The following is a 23,414-nucleotide window of genomic DNA, read 5'->3' as shown; positions in this document are numbered from 1 at the left end:
CTTAAATAAATTTAATTATATAACCTAATCATATATAAGTTCTTTTGTACATGGATTAAGAAAACGAAAAATAAAATAGATTTTTGAAACAAATTCAATGAAGGATGAGAAACATACCAAAAAAATATTTTAAATAGTTAATTTTACATTTATATAATAGTTAATTAATCTAATTTTTTTTAATTTAATTAAAATATTTTTTAAACGTTACTATTGTTAATCGAATTAAACATCAACATAACAAAAGAGATTAATTATTTAATTTTTTTGTATAATAAATAAATTAATTATTTCAATAAATATATACTAATTTTTTTATAAACAAACTACATATAAATAGAATAAAATAGATTATGTATATGACTTGCGCTAAGATAAATTATATACTAGGATCTAATAATATAATTAAATGTTACTTAATTAACATTTGTTGTTTGTGTAATTATAATATAAATTATTTTTATTAAAATTTTAATTTTTTTGAAATCTATGAGTGTAACAACATTTATTTAAATATATAAATATAATAACTTTTATATTTAGGTAAAGTATAATAACAAATTCAACATTTGGTCCGCATGTAGCGTTAGTCTTACACTAAAAAAATTAATAGTGTCTAATTTATTTAAAAAACATGAAATAAATGGATCTTAGCATACAACTTTTTTTTAATAGATGTTAATATGAGTTATAAAAATAAGAAGATTATTTAGCCTCTATAAATATAGGTTAGAACAATTTTATATATTGGAAAATAAATTTTTATATACAAAAGCTTTTTAAATAAAAAGTAACAACTATTAATATTAATAGATATGTACTAACAAATTTTTATAATGGATAAATATTTAATTCGCGCGTAATGCGAGTTTTACACTAATCTACTTAATAGCTAGATAAATACTAATATTGACAATGTCCAAGAGATTTTGAGCTATATCTTGTTGGACTAATTTTTTGAGTGGTCAAATCCAATAATTAGAATTATTTTTTTCAGTTGCAAAACATTTTTTTTTTCAAAAAACTTCTACGGAATTATAATTTAAATGAATCTAATTTAGGTAGGTAACTTCTTTTTAATATTAATCAAAATATTTTATTAAATTATAAATTTTGAACTCTAATAGGATTAAAAGAATAGTTTTATAATAAAAAAATTAACTAATTAACTAACTAATAATTAATTTTTTATACCTATCAATTTAAATTTCAAAACAACTTAGAAAAAAAAAACTTACAATTCTCGTATCAAAAGTTTGGTCACTGTGGCCCACTGAGAATATTTATTTTGGTTATATTTGTTGTTCTCTTGTCACATCACTCTTTGTTGTTATGATATTTTTTTTAATTTTTTGTTTTTATGTTGTTGTGTTGATGTATAATTACTTTACCACTCTTATATTTTTCCCTATGCACATTTTAATGTTTTATAACAAACGTTTTTAACAATATATATAATTATTCTATATATATCAAAATAATATAACTAATTTAGCATAGGTTGTAACTTTTGAAGGTTAACAAGTAATTATTATTATTATTTTATTTTATTCTCTAAAGTATACAAATGTTATTATTCCTTTGAAATTATACTAAAGAAGCACGCAGTAATAATGACTATATATCTTCCGCAATTTAAACAATAACTATTTCATATTTAATTTATTAGACATTTAGATATATATGTGGCTCACATTTTTAATTTTTTTTATTAAATATGAAGTGCTACACTTTTTATTAATTGAATAAATAATCTTAACTCTATTTATTATACATCCAATTATCTTAAGGGATCATATATTGAAGTTATTTATTTATATATTTGTTTTGTCTCATCATTAATTTCCAATAAAAAATATTTGATAGACAATAAAAAAATTAATCTAAAATCACTCAAATTTATCTTATTTTGTATTTCTTAATTATGGCTGAAATAATTGAGTAATATTGAATATAAATATAATAAATTTATTTTTTATTTTTTACATTATATCTTTCAATCTGACAAGATAAAGAGCATGAATATGAGTTTTATTTATGAGCTTACAAATAGCTAATAAATTGCTACGTACACAAAATATAATTCAAATCTCTAACACTTAATTAAGTAGACGAGTAAATTGACCTGATTTAATGTAATAAAACTATAATTATGAATATATATGCATAAAATATTAAATCAAATAAGATAATTTTGGATTACTATATATGTTATTATTTCTCCAACATTGCTGTTTTTAATAACTACTCCATCAAAAATTTAGAGAGATACATAAATATTTTACTAAAAGTTGCTTTTTCATTTTTCTTTCATTTTATTTTGTATCTTCTTATTTGTTCATTTTTATTTTTTATTTTTTTTTATCAAAGATAAGGAGACTCGAATCTGCGATCTCTTAAGTGAATATGAAAAAATTATATCATTTGAATTATAACTCATTAACTTTGTCCATTTTTAATTTAAAAATATTAAAACCATTTTTTTATCAACAACAAAATAATACGGCCTAAAAATGCTAAAAGAATCTCACTCTCACTATTTTAGAATGTTTAACACCAAATAACCTACTAAATAAATGGAAAAGGTGAATATAATTGTGAAAAATGGGTCACCCAACTTATAGCTAAACGCATATAATTGGACTAGGTCCAATTAATCTATGGAATTTGGATTGATCAATCTCTTGTCTTTTACTGTAACTGGATTATAAATACTGTTTCAATGGTACTTGTCATATCCAATTTCTTATTTGGTGGTCTGCAATCTTAATAGAAAAAACTGACTCAAAGGAGTACTATCACACTTTTTATAGATCGGAAAAGAGATCAAAAGGAGAGGTTCTTATACTTCCACAACTTTGAAAAACCATCGCTTATTGATTTCCAAAATTTGAGGTCAGTGCCATCTTCATCTTATTACTTGTATACTTTTTCTCCTTTTTGGTCATTGCTCAATTAATTTTGCGAACCGTACTCTTTCTTTTTCAAACGACATTTATTAATATCAATAATTGAACACAATGTAAAATAAACAAAAACTGTGTCACTAACATCTCAGCTCAAGATGAATAGCAACCGTGAAGGGTGCTCAGTATAATACTTTAAAGTTTAAGTCAATGAACAGTTTCCAATTCTAAACATTGGATTTGGATCCTCTAAAGTATGAATTTCACTTTGGAGAGTAAAGTGTGATCTCTCACCATTGATTTCATAGGTGGGACCAAGAATAAATATGAAAGAGAAACTATTCAAGGGTAGAAGATCACACTTTACTCTCTAAAGTGAACTTTAAACTTTAGAGGATCCAAATCCCTAAACATTATATCACAAATTCACACATACTAGTATACTACATTTAAAATTCGAATCCAAATGTAGCGTATCAAAAGAGATAATAATGTGGCCAATGAGTTATAACTCAAATGACATAGTCTTTCCATACTCAATTAAGAGGTTATGGGTGAGTCTCCTATCTTTGATTAAAAAAAAATAATAATAATAATAATGTGTCATCTCAACAAGGTCTTAGCAACAAAGTGTTATAGACACACAAATATAATTTGTTCGGCCTATACATTGTCTAGGCCCATTAATTTTTATGGGCCCAATTGAGACCTTTCAGCCCACTTAATAAATGGGCCAACGGTTTTCAATATTGAAAAGCCCGCCCCAACACGGATTGTCCAGAAGTAGTTCGGAAACGGAGAGGAGTAGAGGACGAAGAAGATAAGAAATAGAATGGCGTCAATGTTGCTCGCCGGCGGCTACCGTAGCTTCGCAGGTCCGGCGGCGCGTGCGCTTGGAATCACGCGCGAAGTTCTTAACAAGCACCGCAACAAACACGCAGCTATCTGGCTTTGCCGGAGCTCATATAACAGTAGCACCGCACTTGCCGCCGAAACCGAAACCTCGAGAATCGTCGCCGGAAACACAACCGTAGCTTCTTCTTCTTCCAACAGGCATAGTTATCGTTCTCAAGAATCTACGTCGATTCTCCAATAAGTTTCAGCTACTTGTTTTTCTTTGCTCCGTTGCTGAGACTTTGTTTTGGTTTTGGACTTTTGGTTTAAGCTTCCCGAAGTACGATCGATTGCTTCCGTGTCCGTCGCAGAAAGCAACACCGAGAATCGAACACTTAGTGGTATCAAAAGGAGGACTAGTTTTGGAATACATCTGCGAAGCACTGGATCTTCCTCCTTTGTGAGTTTCATTTGGCAGTTAGAAGTTAGTTATATTTTCTGTTATACTGTTAATCTGTTTGAGTTTAATGCAAGCTTTCAGGTTTCATTTCATCTCATTGAATTGTGTTTCGTTACTACGAAGGTTTGTTGCAGACCTGATTAGATTTGGAGCTGTGTACTACGCTCTTGTTTGTCCCCAGCCTCCTCCTACTGCCACGGAGGAGGAGATTAGGATATTCAGGAGAGTCACTGACCCTTTGGTTTTGCGGAAGCGAGATTCGGTCAAAGGGAAAACACTGCGTGAGGCGCAGAAGACTTTTCGTGTCACTAACGGGGATCAGTTTGTCGAAGAAGGAACGTATTTGCGAGTGCATGTACATCCCAAGCGCTTCCCTAGGTATACCAAGAATTATCATTTCATTGCAGAGGCAATATAGTGTTTGATATTTTGATAATTTTGTTTTTTAGGTGTTATGAGATTGATTGGAGATCGAGGATCATTGCTGTGGAGGAATCGTATGTAGTTTTGGACAAACCTGCTGGTATATCAGTATGTAATCCCAAAATTGATTTTGATTTTATCGAATGCTAGGTTTTCCTGTAATTTTTATAACCTGTGTTCATACTCTAATTCAAGCGAGTGAAAGTTGGTTTTTACATTATGCTAATGGGTTCCTTGCTTGCTAGGATTGAATGGGTTGCACTAGATTATAATATGGATGCTCAAATGCTATTAAGATTCTGTGTGATGTGTTTTGAAATTTCTTGGTATCTTTACATGATTAGTTATTTGATCAAGGTTTCTCTCAATCTCTGTTTTACTTTTATTTGTTTATTTAATTTTGGGTAGGTTGGTGGAACTACTGACAACATTGAAGAGAGTTGTGCAACCTTTGCAACGCGTGCCTTGGGATTAACAACCCCTTTGATGACTACCCATCAGATTGACAATTGTACCGAAGGATGGTAGAGTGTTGAAAATAAGTACTGCCCCTTGTCAGTTTGTCATTCTTATTGGCATAGATTTTTATGAACTGTTATTCATGTGCAGTGTGGTATTAGCTAAGACCAAAGAGTTTTGTTCTATCTTTCACGGGAAAATCAGGGTAAGTGTTTGATCCCACTTAGTATCTTATTCTAGGAATAGCCCTAAACCATTTGCAAAGGGAGGCACTCCTATTATGTATGAACTGTTGGGTAACGTCTGCCCCATGAGTCCATGACCATGAGATGTGGGCATACGGCTCTTCTGTTTCGGAAGAAAGCCTTTTGCCACAGGTCAATGAGTAAATTAACTGTATCTGACTTCTTTTTTTAGGATGTTACTTTGTGGTTATATTTTTTCAGGACAAAAAGGTGAGGAAGCTTTATCTTGCTCTTACAGCTTCTCCTTTGCCTACTGGTATCATTACCCACTATATGCGTCCTATTCGCATGGCTCCTCGACTTATTTCTGAAGGTAATTAATTGTACAAATTAAAATAAGTGAAGTTTTTTTTTAATTCCCCGTGTTTTTTTTCTTAAGGTAATTAATTATACAAACTAGGGCCATGCCTCATGGCATCAGTCTCTCATAAGCATAACTTAAGAGATTAAGATTTGTGTTCGGCTGATATTCAATATTTTACCTTATGAAAAGAACAGGAAATAATAGTTAACAATTGAAGACAGAGTGATATATTCCTGGGCATTCTAAGTATATATATATATAGTCCTGACTCCTGACCTACTTGCCATAATATGATATACCATGACATTCTTAAGTGCTTTGGTAGGTGCGTTAGCCGATGTGACAACTGGCTGCTTAACCAAACATGTATAATTGATTAATTGTCATGTTCCATGACCAAGTACAGTTTAAATGGTCCGTGACTCTGTATGTATTAGCTTAGCCTATTGCAAAATCTGCAATATCTTCTTGATAAAGGGGATTGGAGGGTTTGGTGTCCAGTTCTTTGATACCAAAACTACCCTTCTTTCATCTTTCCTCTAACAATTTCTATAACTCTACATATGAAAATAAAATAAATAAAACTACCTACTAATAAGAATTCTACTACCAACTATATAACTAGTTTTTGTAGAGTGTAACATAAATAAAGAAATGACGTGCCTGTTAATCAATTAGTCATGTATAAATTTGAACCTTCTGCTTGCTATGTGATGTGGTCAAATGTTTTGAAATAAGGGCATTGAATTCTATATTCACTCAATCACCCGTTAGTTTATTGAGTGCAGATTTTATCAAGGGATGGCATCATTGTCAACTTGAGGTCATAGATTGCAGGAAGGTCCCTTGGCCAACTACTAATATTCAAGACAAATATTGTGTTGAAGACTGTGGGTGGCCTTCTCAAGATTATGCATATGAGTGTACCATTAACCTTCTTACTGGTAAAACTCATCAGGTCTGTAGCTGTCCTTTCATCATTTATATTTTTACTGAAGTATGTTCTTTTGTTGATTTTTTAAGTCTTGAGCTATTAATTTCATTGTTTCACTATCTTATGCCCTTCACAAGCTGTATGCTGACCAGCTGCCTTTGTTAGGGAAACAATAATTTAGTTTTTTCCACTCACAAAAATAATAGTAGAAAATATTGTTGGGTCTGATAGTTGGAGAATACGTTTCTAACATGCAGGTTAATTTTGATACTGTCCCCCCCCCCTCCCTTTTTTTTCCCTAGATGACTTTATGCTCCATAATCTTGTATCAAGTATCAAACGTAAAGCTACTTTTTGTACTTAATGATAACTTAATATTTTATGCAGATTCGGGCTCAATTTGCTGCTTGTAAGGCACCACTGATTGGTGATTCTATGTATATGCCAGCTGCAATTGCAGAGATGACTAATCCTGGTCTTAATCCATTTGGTAAATACAATAAAGATTTCAGTAGTGAGTGTGAAAGAGAAACGGCTGTTATAAATTGGATTGCACAGTATGGAAAAGAGCCAAGTGTTGCAATTGGCCTTCAAGCGTATCAAATTTCATGGGACGATGGTGAACACTCTTACAAAGCTGGTTCCCCATGGTGGAGGTGTGCAACTGCTTAAAATGTGTGCTTGAGTTGAGGGATGGGAGATCAACTGCAAGGTTATGTTTCGCCACAGGCTTGAGTTTGCAATTGCTCAAGTTGAAAGCATCCTCCTTCTTTGTTACTTCCGATTCATATTCCTGAAAAGACATGGTTTTGTATGCTGATACAGACATTCAAAAGGCATAAGAAGACCAGGTGGTCATGAACCAGTGGATGCTGGTGGCTCTTTCTCTGAAGTAAGAATGCAAGGTTTCATAAAGAAAGGAAGGCACCAAGGCAGTTTCTGTTCTCCATCAATAACCCCAAAAATAAGGATGAAAGGGTAACTTTCATAAGATGGTTCAATTGTCATCCTGGAACAGCCACTCTGTTGGGATTCAACTTTTGAACAGGTGAGCCAGCGGATACAGGGTAGTGGCTGTTCCGCTCTCTATTGTGTTTCAGAAACTACCATCTATTCATGCTCCACATTCAGTTGCGTGTATTTTACTCAACATATTCTACTTCAAATCTCATAATATATATTTCTATGGCCACTCAGTTGTCAAGGGCCGTTTAACTACACCCTAGCATCTGATCCTATGTGATCAATAATACTAATATAAACAGTTTATCAATCCATTTTTCACATGTTAAATTAAAGAGATTTTTTCATGACCACATTTGTTTATAATGTTATTCAAATAATTTTGCTATAATTACAACATAGTAGTAGTGACTGTAGGTATAGGATTTCGGGTAGGACCATACTATCATAATGCTGAAACCTTAAGATTTCCTCTCCAGTAAATCAACAAGCCAAAGCTTGACATTGGAGAGCTGAACAAATCTTTGTAACAGTCCTAGTTACTGAATTTCTAGCTAAGCCTCTTTTCTCAAATGATTTCTACCAGTTTTCTGCCCCCATAATTTCTGAAGAATGTTTCTGTTCTATGCTTTGCAATGAAGTCCTTGTACCAATTTGCTGATAATTTTGGAGTTCTCTCCAGCGTAGCTCGATCAACATGGTAGAGTCCATATCTTACTGTATACCCTTGTATCCACTCAAAGTTGTCCAGCAAGGACCAGGCAAAATATCCCTTAACATTAGCTCCTTTCCTGGTTACATGGTAATTGGAGAAAAAAAAGGGTTTAAATTACCTTTTCCCCTGGTATTTCACTGAAGCATAACGGATGACAGTGAGTCAGTGATCAACTAAGTTACTGGATTTCAAAATGCACTTTTGTATAGCTGTACCTTATGGCTTCCAGTAGGGAATCTAAGTGACCTTCCATGTAATCAATTCTGTTGAAATCTTTAAGGTATTGGTCCTTGGTGAAATTTGAGTGACTCATTTGGCCATATCCTACAAAAACATTCAATTTATTTTTTATTTTTCTTTTTCAGACAAATGTAGAATCCATTAAAATGTGACTGAGTTATGCTTACCGTTTTCAGTTAAGAACATTGGAATGTTATTGTATCTGTCTTTTATGTAGGTGACAATTTTCTCCATGCCTTTAGGATTAATATATTGCATATCAAGCGAAGCCTGCATATTATTTTGTAGAAGTTTCAAAATCATGGTGAGAATGGCAATTTTTCATGATCATAAGATCTGAAGATACATACTAGTTTCCCATTTGGACTTGTTTGGTACGATCCCTCGGTTCTGGTGATTCCAAGTCCTTGTTCACATATGGAGAAAATGCAGTCCTTAACATAGAAACTTATATAGTGATTGATGCCAATGAAATCCACTCCTTTCTTCAGCTTCTCTTGGTCGTTGCTGGAAAATCTGGGTAATATATTTCCTAGAATCTCTTGCATCTCCTTAGGATATTTTCCAAAGATGATCGGGTCCAAGATCCTGTATATGATGGTTGAGGTTGGATTCATAGTTAATAAAATTGTATGCTTTAGTTTTGAACGAAATCATAGAAGAGTGAAGACCCATTCCTTTTTAAAACCCCATAGATTACAAATAAAACTATCATAAAATCAACTTTTTTTAGTATTTGAAGGACTCTTGGTTGTCTTAAAATAATAAAACCATAGAGCATGTCTCTTTTTTTTTTTTGTGTTAAGGGTTGTGCTGTTTTTTGTGTAAATGAACAAGTACCGCATTGATTCTTCACATATCATAGAAGGTTACCATTTCGAGTTGAATGATCTTGCTCTTTCTGTGGCCAATTTGTCTTCTGTGGAATTGCTTATGGGTTCATACCAGTCAAGATGCACAGCAATGCCAATTTTACCACCTTGCTCTGCCTGAATATTTCATTCATAAATCATGATATCGTAAGTTTTAGAATTGGTAGAAAAATTTAATGTTGATATTAGTTCTGTTGTTAGTGCATTAGGTGTTTTTTCACCAAAATAATACCTGGTATTTGGTTCTATAAATCTCAACAGCATCTGCATGAGACAGGATAATATTGTGTACTACCAGAAAAGGTTCCTTCTCTGAATCTCCTTGACTGCAATTTCCAAATGGTTTGGAGCAACGACCCGGTGGACCTACTCCTAGACGGTAACCGTATGTTGCAAGGAAATCTGGCTCATTGAAGGTTGCCCAGTACTTTACCCTATCACCAAATGATTTAAAACAGAGCTCTGCGAAATACTGAAAATCTTCCCTGCCCAACATATATTGAAACCCAAGTAAGTAAAATTAGTGTAATTTATTCCATGAATTTCAGCTAACTTTAAATTTTAGTTGTCATTCATATATTGTTTGACAGTCAAGAAGCAAATTAGTTAAATGATTACCGTGATTGGGGACTTAGCCAAGCACCATATCTGTCCTCTAGTTCTTGGGGGGTGTCAAAGTGGAACAATGTTACAAAAGGTTGAATTCCTGTACATTTGTCAAATTGAGAAAATTCAAACGCATTACTGTCAAAGTGCTTGGGTCATTTTTTATCCATTTTCTGACGTGTCCAACCTTAGCACAATACTTTCATTTTCTATAAGATATGAGTTATGACTTATGACATGACTCATGAGATTTATGCTGAATCAAAATGAGAAAAAAAAATGGTAAACCTTTGACTAGCAAAGCGTCTATTAGCTTGTTATAGTAGTTCACGCCAGCCCAATTTATTTCTCCAAATCTTCCTTCTGCCACAAATGATAAATCCAATCAAACCACCTTCAAAGTCAACATGTGGACTTATTTATTGACTTTAAGCAATTGATAATGTCTAGTAATTTAGAGTGGCAAAGAAACGTACTCGGAAGAACTCTTGCCCATGAAATTGAGAATCTATAGCTATTGACTTTGATGGCTTCCATTAGATCAATATCCCCCTGTCCAAAGCCACGTTGCATTAATGTTATGCTAACAAAAACTGCTATTGCTTCTTGATTATATGAGCTAGTATTTCAAAACTTTGAATGTATATTACCAGGTAGCGATGGTATTGGTCAACCGCAATATCTCCATTACTTCTATCAACTGTCGTACCTGGAAATATTTTTAAATACATAAAAATAAAAGGAGTAATCAGAAGCAGAACCAGGATGCTTATTAGAAAACAGAGCATTTAGACATTTAATATAATAAATATGTGTGTGTAAAATAATGGTCAAATATAGAGAGAGACCATGTTATTGAGTAACATTAAGAAATTAAAGGAGATGAGATGACACAAAACATAGTTAGGAGTTAGGACCTGGTGATTGGTGAAGGAAGACATCAAAGATGTTTAGTCCTTTTCCATCACTCAAGTAAGCACCTTCATACTGTATATGATCAAGAAATAAGTAAACATTTAATCCTATTATAAAGTGTAATCAATTATTATCATCACATACATACCTGGTAAGCAGAAGAAGAAGTCCCAAAGAGGAAATTAGAGGGCAAAGGAGATTGATCCAACCCCTTTGATGAGAGAAGACAATGCATGATCACCATAACAATCAGAGATAGAAGAGCCATTGCCATTGCAACAATATGTATGTAAGTGCTTGGTTACACCTGCTATTGTCTACTAACATATTTATATTAGTTATAATATGGTTTATATTAATTATTTAGAAGATAAATGAGAGACGGAGTCAAAATCATAAGGCCGGACACTACAACAATTTCATCACTTTTATTCAACAATAAACAAACAAATAAACAATTATTTTAGTAAGATCATTACAGATATTAATTCAAAAGTCATGAGGCTAAAAACCGTTCAAATACTATGTATGGGTAGCAGGGTAGGTAAACGTTCAAACAATGTCCAATCTAAATTCTTTTTCATAAATACTTTTCCAAGAATTAAAATGTTTAATTTGAAAACTTTGAATAACTTTTCAAGTTAAAATATAGCTCTGCCCTCTAGTTAACCATCTCTCCATCACTCATAATTTTGTGGAGATAGAAAGAGTGAGAATGCGTAACGAAGAATCTTCGAAGATAAAAGGAGCCTATACTTATTAACAAGATATAGTTCAAATGGCATAGTCTTTCCATACTTATTTAGAGGTCGCGGATTCGAGTCTCACTTCTAACTTTGGATAAAAATAAAACAAAAAAGGAGCCTATTCTTATGAATCATGATCAAGTTAGGTATATAAATTTTTTACAATCAAGTTTTAAACAAGTGACTAACAATACTTTATCTATTATGAAACCACTCGTCCCAAAAACTTAAGTTGATAGGAAGAATTAACATGAATTGGTTATATTTTTAATACTCTTCTCAAACAAAAGTCTCTTTTAGTATATATATATTATGAAATCACTCGTCCCAAAAAACTTAAGATGATAGGAAGAGATAACATGAATAGTTATATCTTTAATATTTTCCTCAAACAAGAATTTCTTTTAAATTTGATTGACTTTTGTATGAATTTTCCTTACTCTGATATCATGTAATGAAACCACTCATCCCAATAATTTAAATAAAAAAAAAACATCATAAATAATTATATCTCTAACAATATATATATATATATATACATCACATATCTCTTAACTTGATGATCCTCGTATACCATTTTTTATTTTTACATAGAACTCAAGAAATTAAATTACAGCTCGTTTCCTTCCAACAAAGGAACACATACATTAGAAGCTGTATATGATTTTTTAAAACCCAAGAAGCAATGCCATATTAAAAACGACTTGCTTGATATTTTCATTTTCATTAATTAATTAAACTACATCAGCTTTAATTCCAGGATTCTTGAGCTCTCTTAGCTAGTTTGCAAATCATGATGATGACAAACAAGCCTTATTAGTATGTTGAGCAATGAATTGTTTATACCACAAAGCAGAGAACCTTCGAGTTCTGTTGAGAGTGGCATAGTCAACACGATGAAGTCCAAACCTAATAGTGTATCCATAGGTCCACTCAAAGTTGTCAAGCAATGACCACACAAAATACCCTCTCACATTTGCCCCTTTCCTGTACACACGCACACAAACATCAATTATTCTTAGTAGTCTTGCCAATTTTTTATGCTAAGTATTTCAATTCTATTTATACAAAACTTTCTCATAAGAAAATTTTATATGACTACTTGCTAACAATCAGAATTAAAACCTATATTGTAATATAGCAACAGAAGAAGAATCTTAAAGTAACAGTTGAGTTGTCTTTGATTTTAAAGTTATAGGTTCAAACTGTAAAAATAGATACTATGTAATTATCAGGTTAAACTACGTACATAACATTCTTTAAGTGCGGTCCTTCTCTAAACCCTACGTTAATGTGGGATGCTTGTACTCCCGACTGTCTTTTGTAATATAACAACAAATCTAACATTCATTATTGTTATAAAATTACTTGTTTTTGGGTTTGTGTGAATTTTGTATAATTTTTTTTCTTTTTGTTCGTCTAGTTCTTGTCTTTTGAAAGTAATAAAAACCGAATTTTAAACTTTTAGATAATAAAAGATCTGATATCATGTTATAAAAATATTTGTTTCAAAAACTTAAATTGATAGACTGAGATACATAAATAGTTTTAGACCGAGATACATAAATAGTTATATTTGTTAGAGATGCTACAGACAATGCGTATGATTTATTAGTCACATTTCTGGCAACTCTGCTTTCTTTTTTTTCTTCCTTCTGCTGATGTTAAATAATAAAAAAATGTAAATTTAGCAAAAAAATTTGAAAAAGATAGGAGAAAAATGGCAATACCTGATTGCTGTAGCAAGGGAATCCAAGTAGCTGCTCAAATACTCCACTCTTTTGACATCATTGATTATATCCTCAATTGTGGGGTTGGGTTTCTCTAAAGTCCCAAGTCCTATAGGCACAACAAAAAGGACACAATCAAAAGCTCATAAAGCAGGAATTAAATCATAGTAGTACTAATACATTCATGGGCTATTCTTATTCCACTCACCATTTTCAGTAATGAACATTGGTGTGTTGTTGTATCTATTCTTTATGTATGTCACTATCTTCTCCATTCCTTCTGGGTGAACATACAACCAGTCAAGTTCTGTCTACATCAATTACACCTTTCAATTAACATGCTTTATCATAGTGATCACTGTAATTCGAGTCGACATACCAATGTCTGGTATGTCGCACAAAGCGAAATATGACATTGACCATGTTTAAATAATACTCATTCCGTTTTAAAATAACTCTCATTTTCAGTTTTTGAGTTCATTGAAAAACTAATGTATCTCTAGATAACAAAAAAAATGAGCATATATTATATATACACAATGTATGTATATGTGTATAGGTTGTGATTACCGGTTGTCCAATGCTGAAACCATTGATTTGTGGAGAATTGAGAGCAAAACCTTCTGTCCTTGAAGACCCTTTTCCTGGTTCACAAGCAGAGAAGATGCAGTCTTTTGCATAGTAACTTGTGTAGTGATTGACTCCAATGAAATCCAATCCACTTGTCTTTAGTTTTTGCTTATCATTTCTAGAAAATGAAGGGAGGTCAGGTCCTAGAATTTCATGCATTTCTTCTGGATAATTCCCAAGTATAATTGGGTCCAAAAACCTGTGTATGTTATGTGTTGCTCCACAACTCACTAATGATGCTATCAAGAAAAAAAAATCAACAAATAACCAGAATCAAGTTGTGTTCTTTTCTTTTTGTTTCATTGTTTACCAATTCATGAAAAATGATTGAGCTCTCTCAGCAGCTAGCTTGTCTTCCCTGGAGTTACTCAACGGTTCAAACCAAATAGCATTCATAACAATTCCAATTCTCCCTCTTTGCTTTTTCTGAAATTCAAGATTAATTGGTAACATGGGATTAATTCTCACACTTATAAGGACTATCAAGCTTTTAATTTTCGACAATGTGAGACTTAATACATTTCATGCACAAGGGGTTCATACTTATTTGTTACCTGATATTTGGTTCTATAGAGGGTGACAACAGATGCATGAGATAAGATAAGGTTAGAGGCAGCAATGAAAGGTTCAGTCTCAGAATCTCCATGGCTGCAGTTGCCAAATGAAGCAGAACAACGTGCTGGAGGCCACAATCCACTTCTATAGCCACGAACGATTGCAACATTTGGTTCATTGAAGGTAACCCAATATTTCACTCTGTCTCCAAAGTTCTTGAAGCATATATCTGCATAATACTTGAAATCCTCCCTGAAAAACATCATCAACTTTTTCAACTACCTTATTAAAATATTACATAATATGTGAATAATTTACTTACTGAATTTTTGGACTTAGCCACCCTTTATATCTGTCCTCAAGTTCTTGAGGAATGTCATAGTGTGTTATTGTCACAAAGGGCTCTATCCCTGAATCACACACAAATTCAAATATCATTGTAATTGCAAATGCTGCTCATTCTCATAATCTAATGAAGTGATTTGGGAAATTATTTTTTATTTTAATATATACAAAATTAATCTAGACAAATTAAAAGAGACAAGAAAATGATGAACAATAATTAAAATAAACATAATTTTTTTTAAGAAATTACCTCTTTGGAGAAGTGCATCAATTAGGCGGTTATAGTAGTCAATGCCAGCCTTGTTGACCTTGCCAAATTTTCCCTCTGGATTAAATTCAACTTAGAAGATTTTATTTAGAGGGCGTTTATTTTTAAGGTTAAGAAATATATAATAAAAAAAATTATGTTTTTGAGAATATTATTTTGGGGAATATTATATCCGAGTGTTGCTAAAAAAATATGTTTGTTTAATCCATTAGGAATTACTTTTAATGTTCCCAAAAATAAATTAGGATACGTTTGTTTGAATTTCTAAAATAACCTGAATACTAATAAAAATAGATTTTTTTTTTTACGAAAAATATAGTAATCGAAAAATATAGTAATAATTTCATATTTTTTTACAAGAGAATATCAAATATCCACTTTTTAAACAATAATAAAATTTTATATTTTATTCAAAAAATTATTCTTCGAATAAGTTATTAAAATTTCAAACACATACAAAAATAATATATTTTCATGAGTAATGTCTAAAAATAAATCAATTTTTTTAAAACAAAGCACACTTAGGGATAGAAAAAAAAAAAGAACAGCTGAGTGCAATTTGTTAAGTTTTTTTTTTTTTCTTATGGTATCTCTCAACCCGACAAGTCAATGACTAATTCGTTGCGAATCAAAGTTTTATTTAAGAGTTTATCATTATGAATAGGTTGCTACATGCACAAGACAAAATTTAAATCTCCGATATTTGTTTAAACGAACTAATGTGATAATTATTACAACAAGCTAACTTGATTGATTTATTAAGGTTTTTTCTAAGGAAATGGAAAATTTTTTTACTTGGTAGTATTCTGGCCCATGACAAAGAAAAACGATAGGTGTTGGCTCCAAGGAACTGCATAAGGTCCACATCTTCCTGTTCCTCACAATAAAATAATTAATTACTTGTAATATTATTGTAGATGTCATGAATATAATTACAGTTAATATTGTTGCATTTAAAAAGCTACCAATGATTTTTAGAGTAGAGACAACCAGTTTGAATACTTTTAAATCATTTGGTATATATGAAATGATTTATTTAAGGTTATTGTCTTCACTTTTCAAGTGAGTTTTACATGATTATATATAAAGAAAATTGCTATCTATATGACTATATACTCTCATTTTGTAAAACAAAAAATTTATAGCACTTTTTTCAAAGAAAGGTTAAAATGTTTGGAAAAATGATAAATATATTAAAAAATACACACAAAAAAATATAATAATAAAAAATTGTGAAATAAAGAAATTAAAAGTTACAAGAGAAAAAAGAAAAAAATAGTGAAATTGAAGATGTAAGTATAGGATTTAAGTGTACAGATAACTTTTCGTAATATAAAAAAAGTTATGTAAATTATAGTATTATCCAACACTTTTTGTCAATTAATTATTATCTATTGAATGACGAAATAACCTTTACATTCCACTGTATTTTGAATTTAATCTTATTTATATTTATGATATAGTGAATATCCGTTAAGTGAAGAACATGAATAAGTTTCTTTAATTATAAAAAGTAGCTAATAACCCCACTTAATTAAAGAAGTAGGTCCCTTCAATTACATTTTTTTTTTTGGTAAATAGACAAAACTTAATTTAATATGGACAAATTAATGACGATATATTAATTAGCCAAAAATATTATTCAAAATAAAACCTTCGCTCTAATGAATGCGTGTATGACTACGAATATCATAAGAAAAATGAGTGAATCAACAATAATAATGCATATAAGACTTCAACTAAGTATTTATAATATAATAATTTGTTGAAAAACTATCATCACTTATTGTTTGCTCTCATGAAAGATTTTTTTAGTTGCGTATGCTTTCTTTGATTATATAAATTATGTTACATATACACTAAAATTAATTATTAATATAAAATATATATTAAAATATAAATATATATTAAAAATAATTAAATTATATATTTATATTTAAATATATTAATAATTAATTTTAATATATAAATAATATTTTTATAATTATGTAGGTGTTATTTTTATAAAATATTTATGAGATATATTGATATATAACGTGACCTATCAAAATTGAATTCTTATTTCAAACTTAATCAAGTCTAATCAAACAAACTTTATTTTATAATCCAACTACAGTATATGCAGAGGGAAATAATTATTAAAAAACAAAAAAGAAATCAAATCAGAGAAGGAAGCTTCGAGACACAATTGCTAATGGCCGTTGGAGAGGGGGAGGTACTTTTGTCCCTTCAATTTTTTTAATAAAATAATAAATAAATTCTTAAAAATGTACATTTTAAATAAATTAGTCTTTAAAATATAAAAATATTAATAAAATTTTTTAAAATAATAAATATAGATATATTATTTTTAAATTAATTTTATGAATAAATAAAAAAAATTTAGTTTAAATTAATTTATTTACATTTATTATCCTAGATAAAAGTGGAGTCTTGTGTAATTTACAGAGAATAATGGCCCCTCCCAAATTAATAATTTTACATATGAAATTTTTTATTTTTATGTTTTAGTCTTTTAATTTTATTTTTTGACCTCTTATTTAATTATATTTTTTATGTTAGTCCACTCCAAATAAAAATTCTAGTTTCGCTCTTGATTTTAAAAGATTTTATTAATAATTTTTTTAATTAATCTGTTCAAAATATAAATATTTAAAAATTTATTTATTATTTTACTCTATATATATGTGTGTCCCTTCAATCTTTATACAAGGTTTCATTAATTATTATATATTAAAATTATATTTTTATTTAAAATAAGATAATACTCAATTTGGTCCTTAAATTTGCATGTGAGCTTTAATTTGGTTTTTAAAATTTAATTGTTTTTATTTAGTCTCTAAACTTTGTAAACATGACTCTCATGTTAGTTCTTAAAATAATTTTTAATATAATATATATGTGTCCCTTCAATCTTTATACAAAGTTTCATTAATTATTATATATTAAAATTATATTTCTATTTAAAATAAAATAATACTCAATTTGGTCCTTAAATTTGCATGTGAGCTTCAATTGTCTCTAAAATTTTAATTGTTTTTATTTAGTCTCTAAACTTTCTAAACATGACTCTCATATTAGTTCTTAAAACAATTTTTAACATACAGACGTTAACATAACGCTGTCATAGACAACCGATTGTCACGCTAGATTTTGTAAAATGATGTGATTTTAGTTTTGGCACTCAAATGACTCAAAAACAACGTCGTAAGTGGTGTTTATTAAAACTTTACTTAACAAAGAAAGTGATACGTCGTTTTTAGGCTATTTGAATACTAAAACCAAAATTACATTATTTTACAAATTTTAACGTGGCATTTGACTGTCCATATCAGCGCTCAATTAACACTTTTGTATTGAAAATCGTTTCAAGAACTAATGCGAGGTACCTTTACAAAATTGAAATATTAAATAGTGGTGATTGAAAGTTTAGGGACTAAATTAAGTAGGGGTGAGCACGGGTAGCGGGTACCCGATTACCCACCCGAATCCGAACCAAACCAATCAAATTGGTTCTGGAACCGACGGGTAATCGGGTCCAACCCGAACCAAACCAATGACATTTGCTGATGATTGGTTCGGGTATCGGTTTTGGGGGCACAGAACCCGAACCAACCCGTATACCCGATCATAATTAATTAAATAATATATATATATATATATATATATATATATATATATATATATATATATATATATATATATATATGACTTTTTATGTGTTTTCTAACTCATAACCCTAATCCTATCTCACTAATGTTTAGATTTTAATGTGTTTTAGTTTTAGCTTCTTTCAAAGATTATTCACTAGACTTTTGTATTTAACTTCTAATATTTTTATTGCACTTTTATATTTTCATTAGACAAGATTATTTACTATTAATATGTTTGAATTTTGATGAGTTTAATTTTTAATGTATTTGGTATTTAATATGTTTGCATTATTTCTGTTGATGTTACATGTTTATTGTATTTCTTGAATTTTTAAGATAAAAATTTGCCAATTTAATTTTTTTTTTTTATGAATTTCAAAGTCATCGGGTACCCGCTACCCGGACCGAACCAATCCGTTTTTAATCGGTTTGGTTTGGTTCGGGTACAAGCACAAAAAAATGCAAATCCGAACCAAACCAAACCAATTACTTTTTGATCGGTTCGGTTCTAATTTTACCTTGAACCCGAACCAAACCGACCCGTGCTCACCCCTAAAATTAAGGCTCTAAATTAAAGTTTGCGTGCAAATTCAGAGATCAAATTGAATATTAACTCATTAAAAATTCTTAAAATAATCTTAAATATAGTTAGCAAAAATAATGTAATCATCTTGATTAATTAACAAGGTGGTGTAGATTTTGGAGCAACAGTAATAAACTTTACTGCATGGTAAGTTACAGACAAATTAGGGTTTATACAAGTGATTCGAAAAAGTAGACAGTTTAATATTTCTCGTATAGTATTATGGTAAATTTTTTTATATATTTATATTCTAAATTAAATAGAGAAATGGATCCTCTCCATTTTTTTTGTCATTGAAGATAATAAAGTGTAATCTCCCACCTTTAATTCTACAAGTGGGACCAGAAATAAATAAGAGAGAGAATGCAATGAAGGGTGAGATCTTCCACATCCAGTTTTTTTTCCACTGGAGAGGATCCAATCCCATTAAATAGCTATGATGCATGAACACTGACATGGACACGGGACACGATATGACACGGGACATGTTGACACGCAGATTTTAAAATTTTACATGACACGGGAAACATGCATACATATGAAATATAATTTTTTTAGATAAATCGTAATGATATTTTGATATTTTATTGATATTAAAATATAAATTAAATTTTTTAATTATTTTTAATGTCTTATTTTAATTATATCAAGTATTTAAAATATATGTTAAGAATAAGACTGGACATATGATGGTATTTAGGTGTGTCCAGACGTGTCCGAAGAAGAATTTTTTATTTTTTATTAAGACACGGTTGGATACAACAAACACGTGTATCGGACAAGTGTCGGTGAGTATCGTATCCAAAATGTGTCTAACACTCGAACACGACAACTCAGCGAAGTGTCCATGCTTCATAGAATAATAAATTACAAATATTAAATATTTAAGTAAAAAAAACAATTCTATATTAAATATTTAAATTTTAATATATGATATTATTTTAATTTTTATTATTACAAATATTATATTACAAAACTTTAACCAACTAGAATAATAAATTATTCTTATAAAATTAAATTATTTTTATAAAACATAATAAATATATGATCAATAATCTATATAGCAAACTTAAATTAATAGAGAACAGTTGAACTTGTGCAGTAAAACTATCTACCTGATAACGATGGTAATGATCGACAGCAATATCACCATTACTTCCATCCATTATAGTGCCTGAAATAATAATAATAATAATAATAATAATAATAATAATAATAATAATAATAATAATAATAATACAATAGAAAACTAATTAATTAATATAATTTAATTTTAATATACTATCAGTATATGTAAAACATTTTTATATTTTATCTAATTGTATATCGGTATATCAGCAAAAATAATTATACATTAACTACGTAAATAATGATCTAAAAACAGAAAATTGAAGATGAGTGGGAATTATTGAATGTGTATGAACCTGGCTTGTGAGTGAAAACATCCCAGTTGCTTAGTCCCTTACCATCACTCAAGAAAGCTCCCTCAAACTGCAACCAAACAATATAATAATAATAATAATAATTAATCACATCATCATCAATAACAGTTAAAAAAGAACCAAATTAATTAAAATTAAAGAAGTTGAACATATATATAACAACAAACCTGATAAGAAGAAGATGAGGTTCCAAAAAGGAAGTTACATGGAAATGGAGATGTATTATTTTTCAATAAAAGCATGTGGCTGGTTGCATTGAAGAAAAGTGAGAAGAAAAGGCATAGTGCAAAGTGAAGATGATGAAGAAGAAGGAGTAGTAGTGGAAACTCCATGTTATTGTTTTCTGTATGACAGGGTGGCTCTGTCTCTCTGCTATAAATACTTGTTTACAATCCAATAATATGATTTTATTTTTTACCTACTAATAATAAATAATTTTATTTTCATGTTAGTATAAAATAGTTTTACACGTGGATCTAATTATTACATAACGTCGTATCAGTAAAAATAATTATCTTTTATATTGATTACGTGAATGATTATCTAAAAAAACAAATATAATTTTATACCGTCAGTGCATTAAAATTAAACTCAATAATAAATAGAAAAATGTTATTTTTTTAACCAACTTTTAATATTGGACTCTAAAATCAGTTTGATTTTGATTTAGATTTATTTGCATGTGTTTTTACTTTTTAGTATTTTTTTAGAGAAATGCTAGGGCCAACAATTTTGGTGTTTTGTAATTATCAATTGGTCATTAATAGTGTTTTTAATGGTGTGAGATTACATCTAATGATAAAAAATTATTCACTTTTGCTTTGATGGTTAAGTGCTGGTCAGAAAATACAAAAAATTGCTGACCCCTAGACTTTTCCTTTTTTTTATACTTTTGCAAAAATAAAAAAGAAGATAATGATAATAATAATTGAAAATATAAAACAATTCTTTTACTATTTTCTTTATAAAATTCTAAAAACTAAAAAAATCTAATAATTAAAAAAAGAAACACAAAGTGGAGGAAACACAGATAGATCTGTCTGACATGTTGGTATGAAGACATATCTAGGGCAGGTAAATGACCAAAATCATTGGCATTCTCCAACTTGCAAGGGGAGACAAACCAAAATCATTGGCATTCTTTTGGGGCTCTTATCTTTTTTGTAAAGCCTTCGTTAATTAAAAAAAAGTGAATATATAAATAGAATTATTTATTTTTTTGAATTTTTGTACAATATTTTTAATATTTTTAAATATTTTAAAGTACTAAAAAAGGTCGAATAAATAAATTAAAATTTTTAATACATTTTTTAATATTTGTATTTTAGTAAAAAATTCTTATAAAAACAAAATTTGTCAAATCAAATAAAAACATTCATTTATTTTGTTTGATATGCAGTAAAATTTAATTCATGACATGATCCAATCGAATAAATAAGAATTTTTATCTTTTATTTTAAAAGTATTAGTTTTTTTGAACTAATTTCTTTTTTTACATTAAACAGATATCTATGTTTGGCAAATTGGACTCAGAAATGATACATTGAAAGATTCAAAAGATTCTGCCAATATCAATAGGTTTATTGTTCCGCTCCTGTATCTTCCAAAAAGAAAAAAAATTTTGAGAATTCTTTCCTGGATCCGAAAGAGAGTATTCGGGTTCTCCCAATAACTAAAAAGTGTATCATGCCTGAATCTAACTGGGGTTCGCGGTGGTGGAGGAACTGGATCGGAAAAAAGAGAGATCTAGTTTGTAGATATTCACCAAAATTTGATATTTCGTTTAATTATTAGGTTTTATGGTATTTTTTAATATTAAATATATAATATTAAAGACGTATTATCAATACACAAATTTTAAAAAATATTATAAAATTTATTAACTGAGTATTATACCAAAATTTGGCTAATATCTAAAAAAAAATGTCTTTTTTGGAGGAATACTACTTGTATATTGTAATGCATTTGAGACTATCTCAATCAATTTTTTTTTTAAACTGTATACCAATGAATTCAATTTAAGAAGAGCTCTGTAGTTAGTTGTTTTCCTATCTAAGCATATGTTTCTCATTACTAATTTACTATCTAATGAAGTCACGCAGATATATATATATATATATAGGATGGATTTGGCACGTTAAAAGTTCAAATATTGTAAAAATAGAACAATCTAATTTTCTTGCAATAAACTATTATGGTATATCTATACATTTGGTTGAGAAATTGTCATATGTCGTATTAAATATATATATTTTTGAAAAAGTCTAGAGACTAGCAACTTTATTAAATTCTGTCCAGCATATAACTAGCAAAAGAAAGTGAGTAATCCCTAACTATTGGATGAAATCTCACACCATTAAAATCATCATTAATAGCTACTTAATGGCTACAAATTACAAAAATTACTGGCTTCTAGTAGGGGTAGCAACACTACCCGAACCCGCGGGTACCCACCCCGCACCGAGACGGGTTTTAACGGGGCGGGTTCTTGGACGGGACGGGTCGGGTCGAGTTTAGGTTAAACCCGTCCCTACCCGCCCCGGTATATAATATATATATATTAATATATAATATATGTTACATATA

At 29.7% G+C, this 23,414-nt stretch overlaps 3 protein-coding genes across 10 annotated transcripts; 1 reads left to right on the top strand and 2 right to left on the bottom strand.

Annotated features, from left to right (window-relative positions):
* Positions 1-3,530: 3,530 nt before the first annotated feature.
* On the top strand, positions 3,531-7,881 carry LOC112741193 (RNA pseudouridine synthase 6, chloroplastic). 2 transcript variants are annotated; one of them, XM_025790069.3, is made up of 10 exons: positions 3,531-3,959; positions 4,072-4,200; positions 4,324-4,578; positions 4,650-4,731; positions 5,032-5,147; positions 5,233-5,287; positions 5,529-5,640; positions 6,420-6,589; positions 6,953-7,277; positions 7,391-7,881. In XM_025790069.3, exons 1-9 carry the CDS (start codon positions 3,739-3,741, stop codon positions 7,235-7,237), a joined length of 1,425 nt encoding a protein of 474 aa, XP_025645854.1. In that variant the 5' UTR covers positions 3,531-3,738; the 3' UTR covers positions 7,238-7,277; positions 7,391-7,881. The 2 variants fall into 2 exon arrangements, with proteins under 2 accessions (XP_025645854.1, XP_025645853.1); XM_025790068.3 differs by having other exon boundaries at positions 6,953-7,881.
* A 156-nt stretch (positions 7,882-8,037) lies between these two features.
* Positions 8,038-11,198, bottom strand: LOC112741192 (beta-glucosidase 45). 4 transcript variants are annotated; one of them, XM_025790066.3, is made up of 12 exons: positions 11,025-11,198; positions 10,879-10,948; positions 10,612-10,670; positions 10,438-10,513; positions 10,250-10,324; positions 9,974-10,061; positions 9,588-9,840; positions 9,357-9,472; positions 8,834-9,071; positions 8,651-8,753; positions 8,459-8,567; positions 8,038-8,319 (listed from the first exon to the last, which is right to left on the bottom strand). In XM_025790066.3, exons 1-12 carry the CDS (start codon positions 11,148-11,150, stop codon positions 8,097-8,099), a joined length of 1,536 nt encoding a protein of 511 aa, XP_025645851.1. In that variant the 5' UTR covers positions 11,151-11,198; the 3' UTR covers positions 8,038-8,096. The 4 variants fall into 4 exon arrangements, with proteins under 4 accessions (XP_025645851.1, XP_072069763.1, XP_025645852.1 ...); XM_072213662.1 differs by having other exon boundaries at positions 10,250-10,321; positions 11,025-11,197; XM_025790067.3 differs by having other exon boundaries at positions 8,038-8,380; positions 11,025-11,196.
* Positions 11,199-12,117: 919 nt separating this feature from the next.
* LOC112741191 (beta-glucosidase 46) lies at positions 12,118-21,196 on the bottom strand. Of its 4 annotated transcripts, none has more exons than XR_011870561.1 (12): positions 20,996-21,196; positions 20,811-20,877; positions 20,502-20,560; positions 15,946-16,021; positions 15,133-15,207; positions 14,860-14,947; positions 14,537-14,789; positions 14,293-14,408; positions 13,923-14,100; positions 13,561-13,659; positions 13,353-13,461; positions 12,118-12,609 (listed from the first exon to the last, which is right to left on the bottom strand). XR_011870561.1 is itself a non-coding variant. In XM_025790064.3 (12 exons), exons 1-12 carry the CDS (start codon positions 21,158-21,160, stop codon positions 12,414-12,416), a joined length of 1,581 nt encoding a protein of 526 aa, XP_025645849.1. In that variant the 5' UTR covers positions 21,161-21,196; the 3' UTR covers positions 12,118-12,413. The 4 variants fall into 4 exon arrangements, 2 of the variants coding, with proteins under 2 accessions (XP_025645849.1, XP_025645850.1); XR_011870562.1 differs by having other exon boundaries at positions 13,561-13,632; XM_025790064.3 differs by having other exon boundaries at positions 13,561-13,663; positions 13,923-14,181; positions 15,133-15,222.
* Positions 21,197-23,414: the final 2,218 nt, after the last annotated feature.

The sequence above is a fragment of the Arachis hypogaea genome, chromosome 14, assembly GCF_003086295.3.
Source record: "Arachis hypogaea cultivar Tifrunner chromosome 14, arahy.Tifrunner.gnm2.J5K5, whole genome shotgun sequence".
Lineage (NCBI taxonomy): Eukaryota > Viridiplantae > Streptophyta > Magnoliopsida > Fabales > Fabaceae > Arachis > Arachis hypogaea.
The sequence above is the reverse complement of the archived record's forward strand: the minus strand, read 5'-3'. Positions and strand labels throughout refer to the sequence as shown.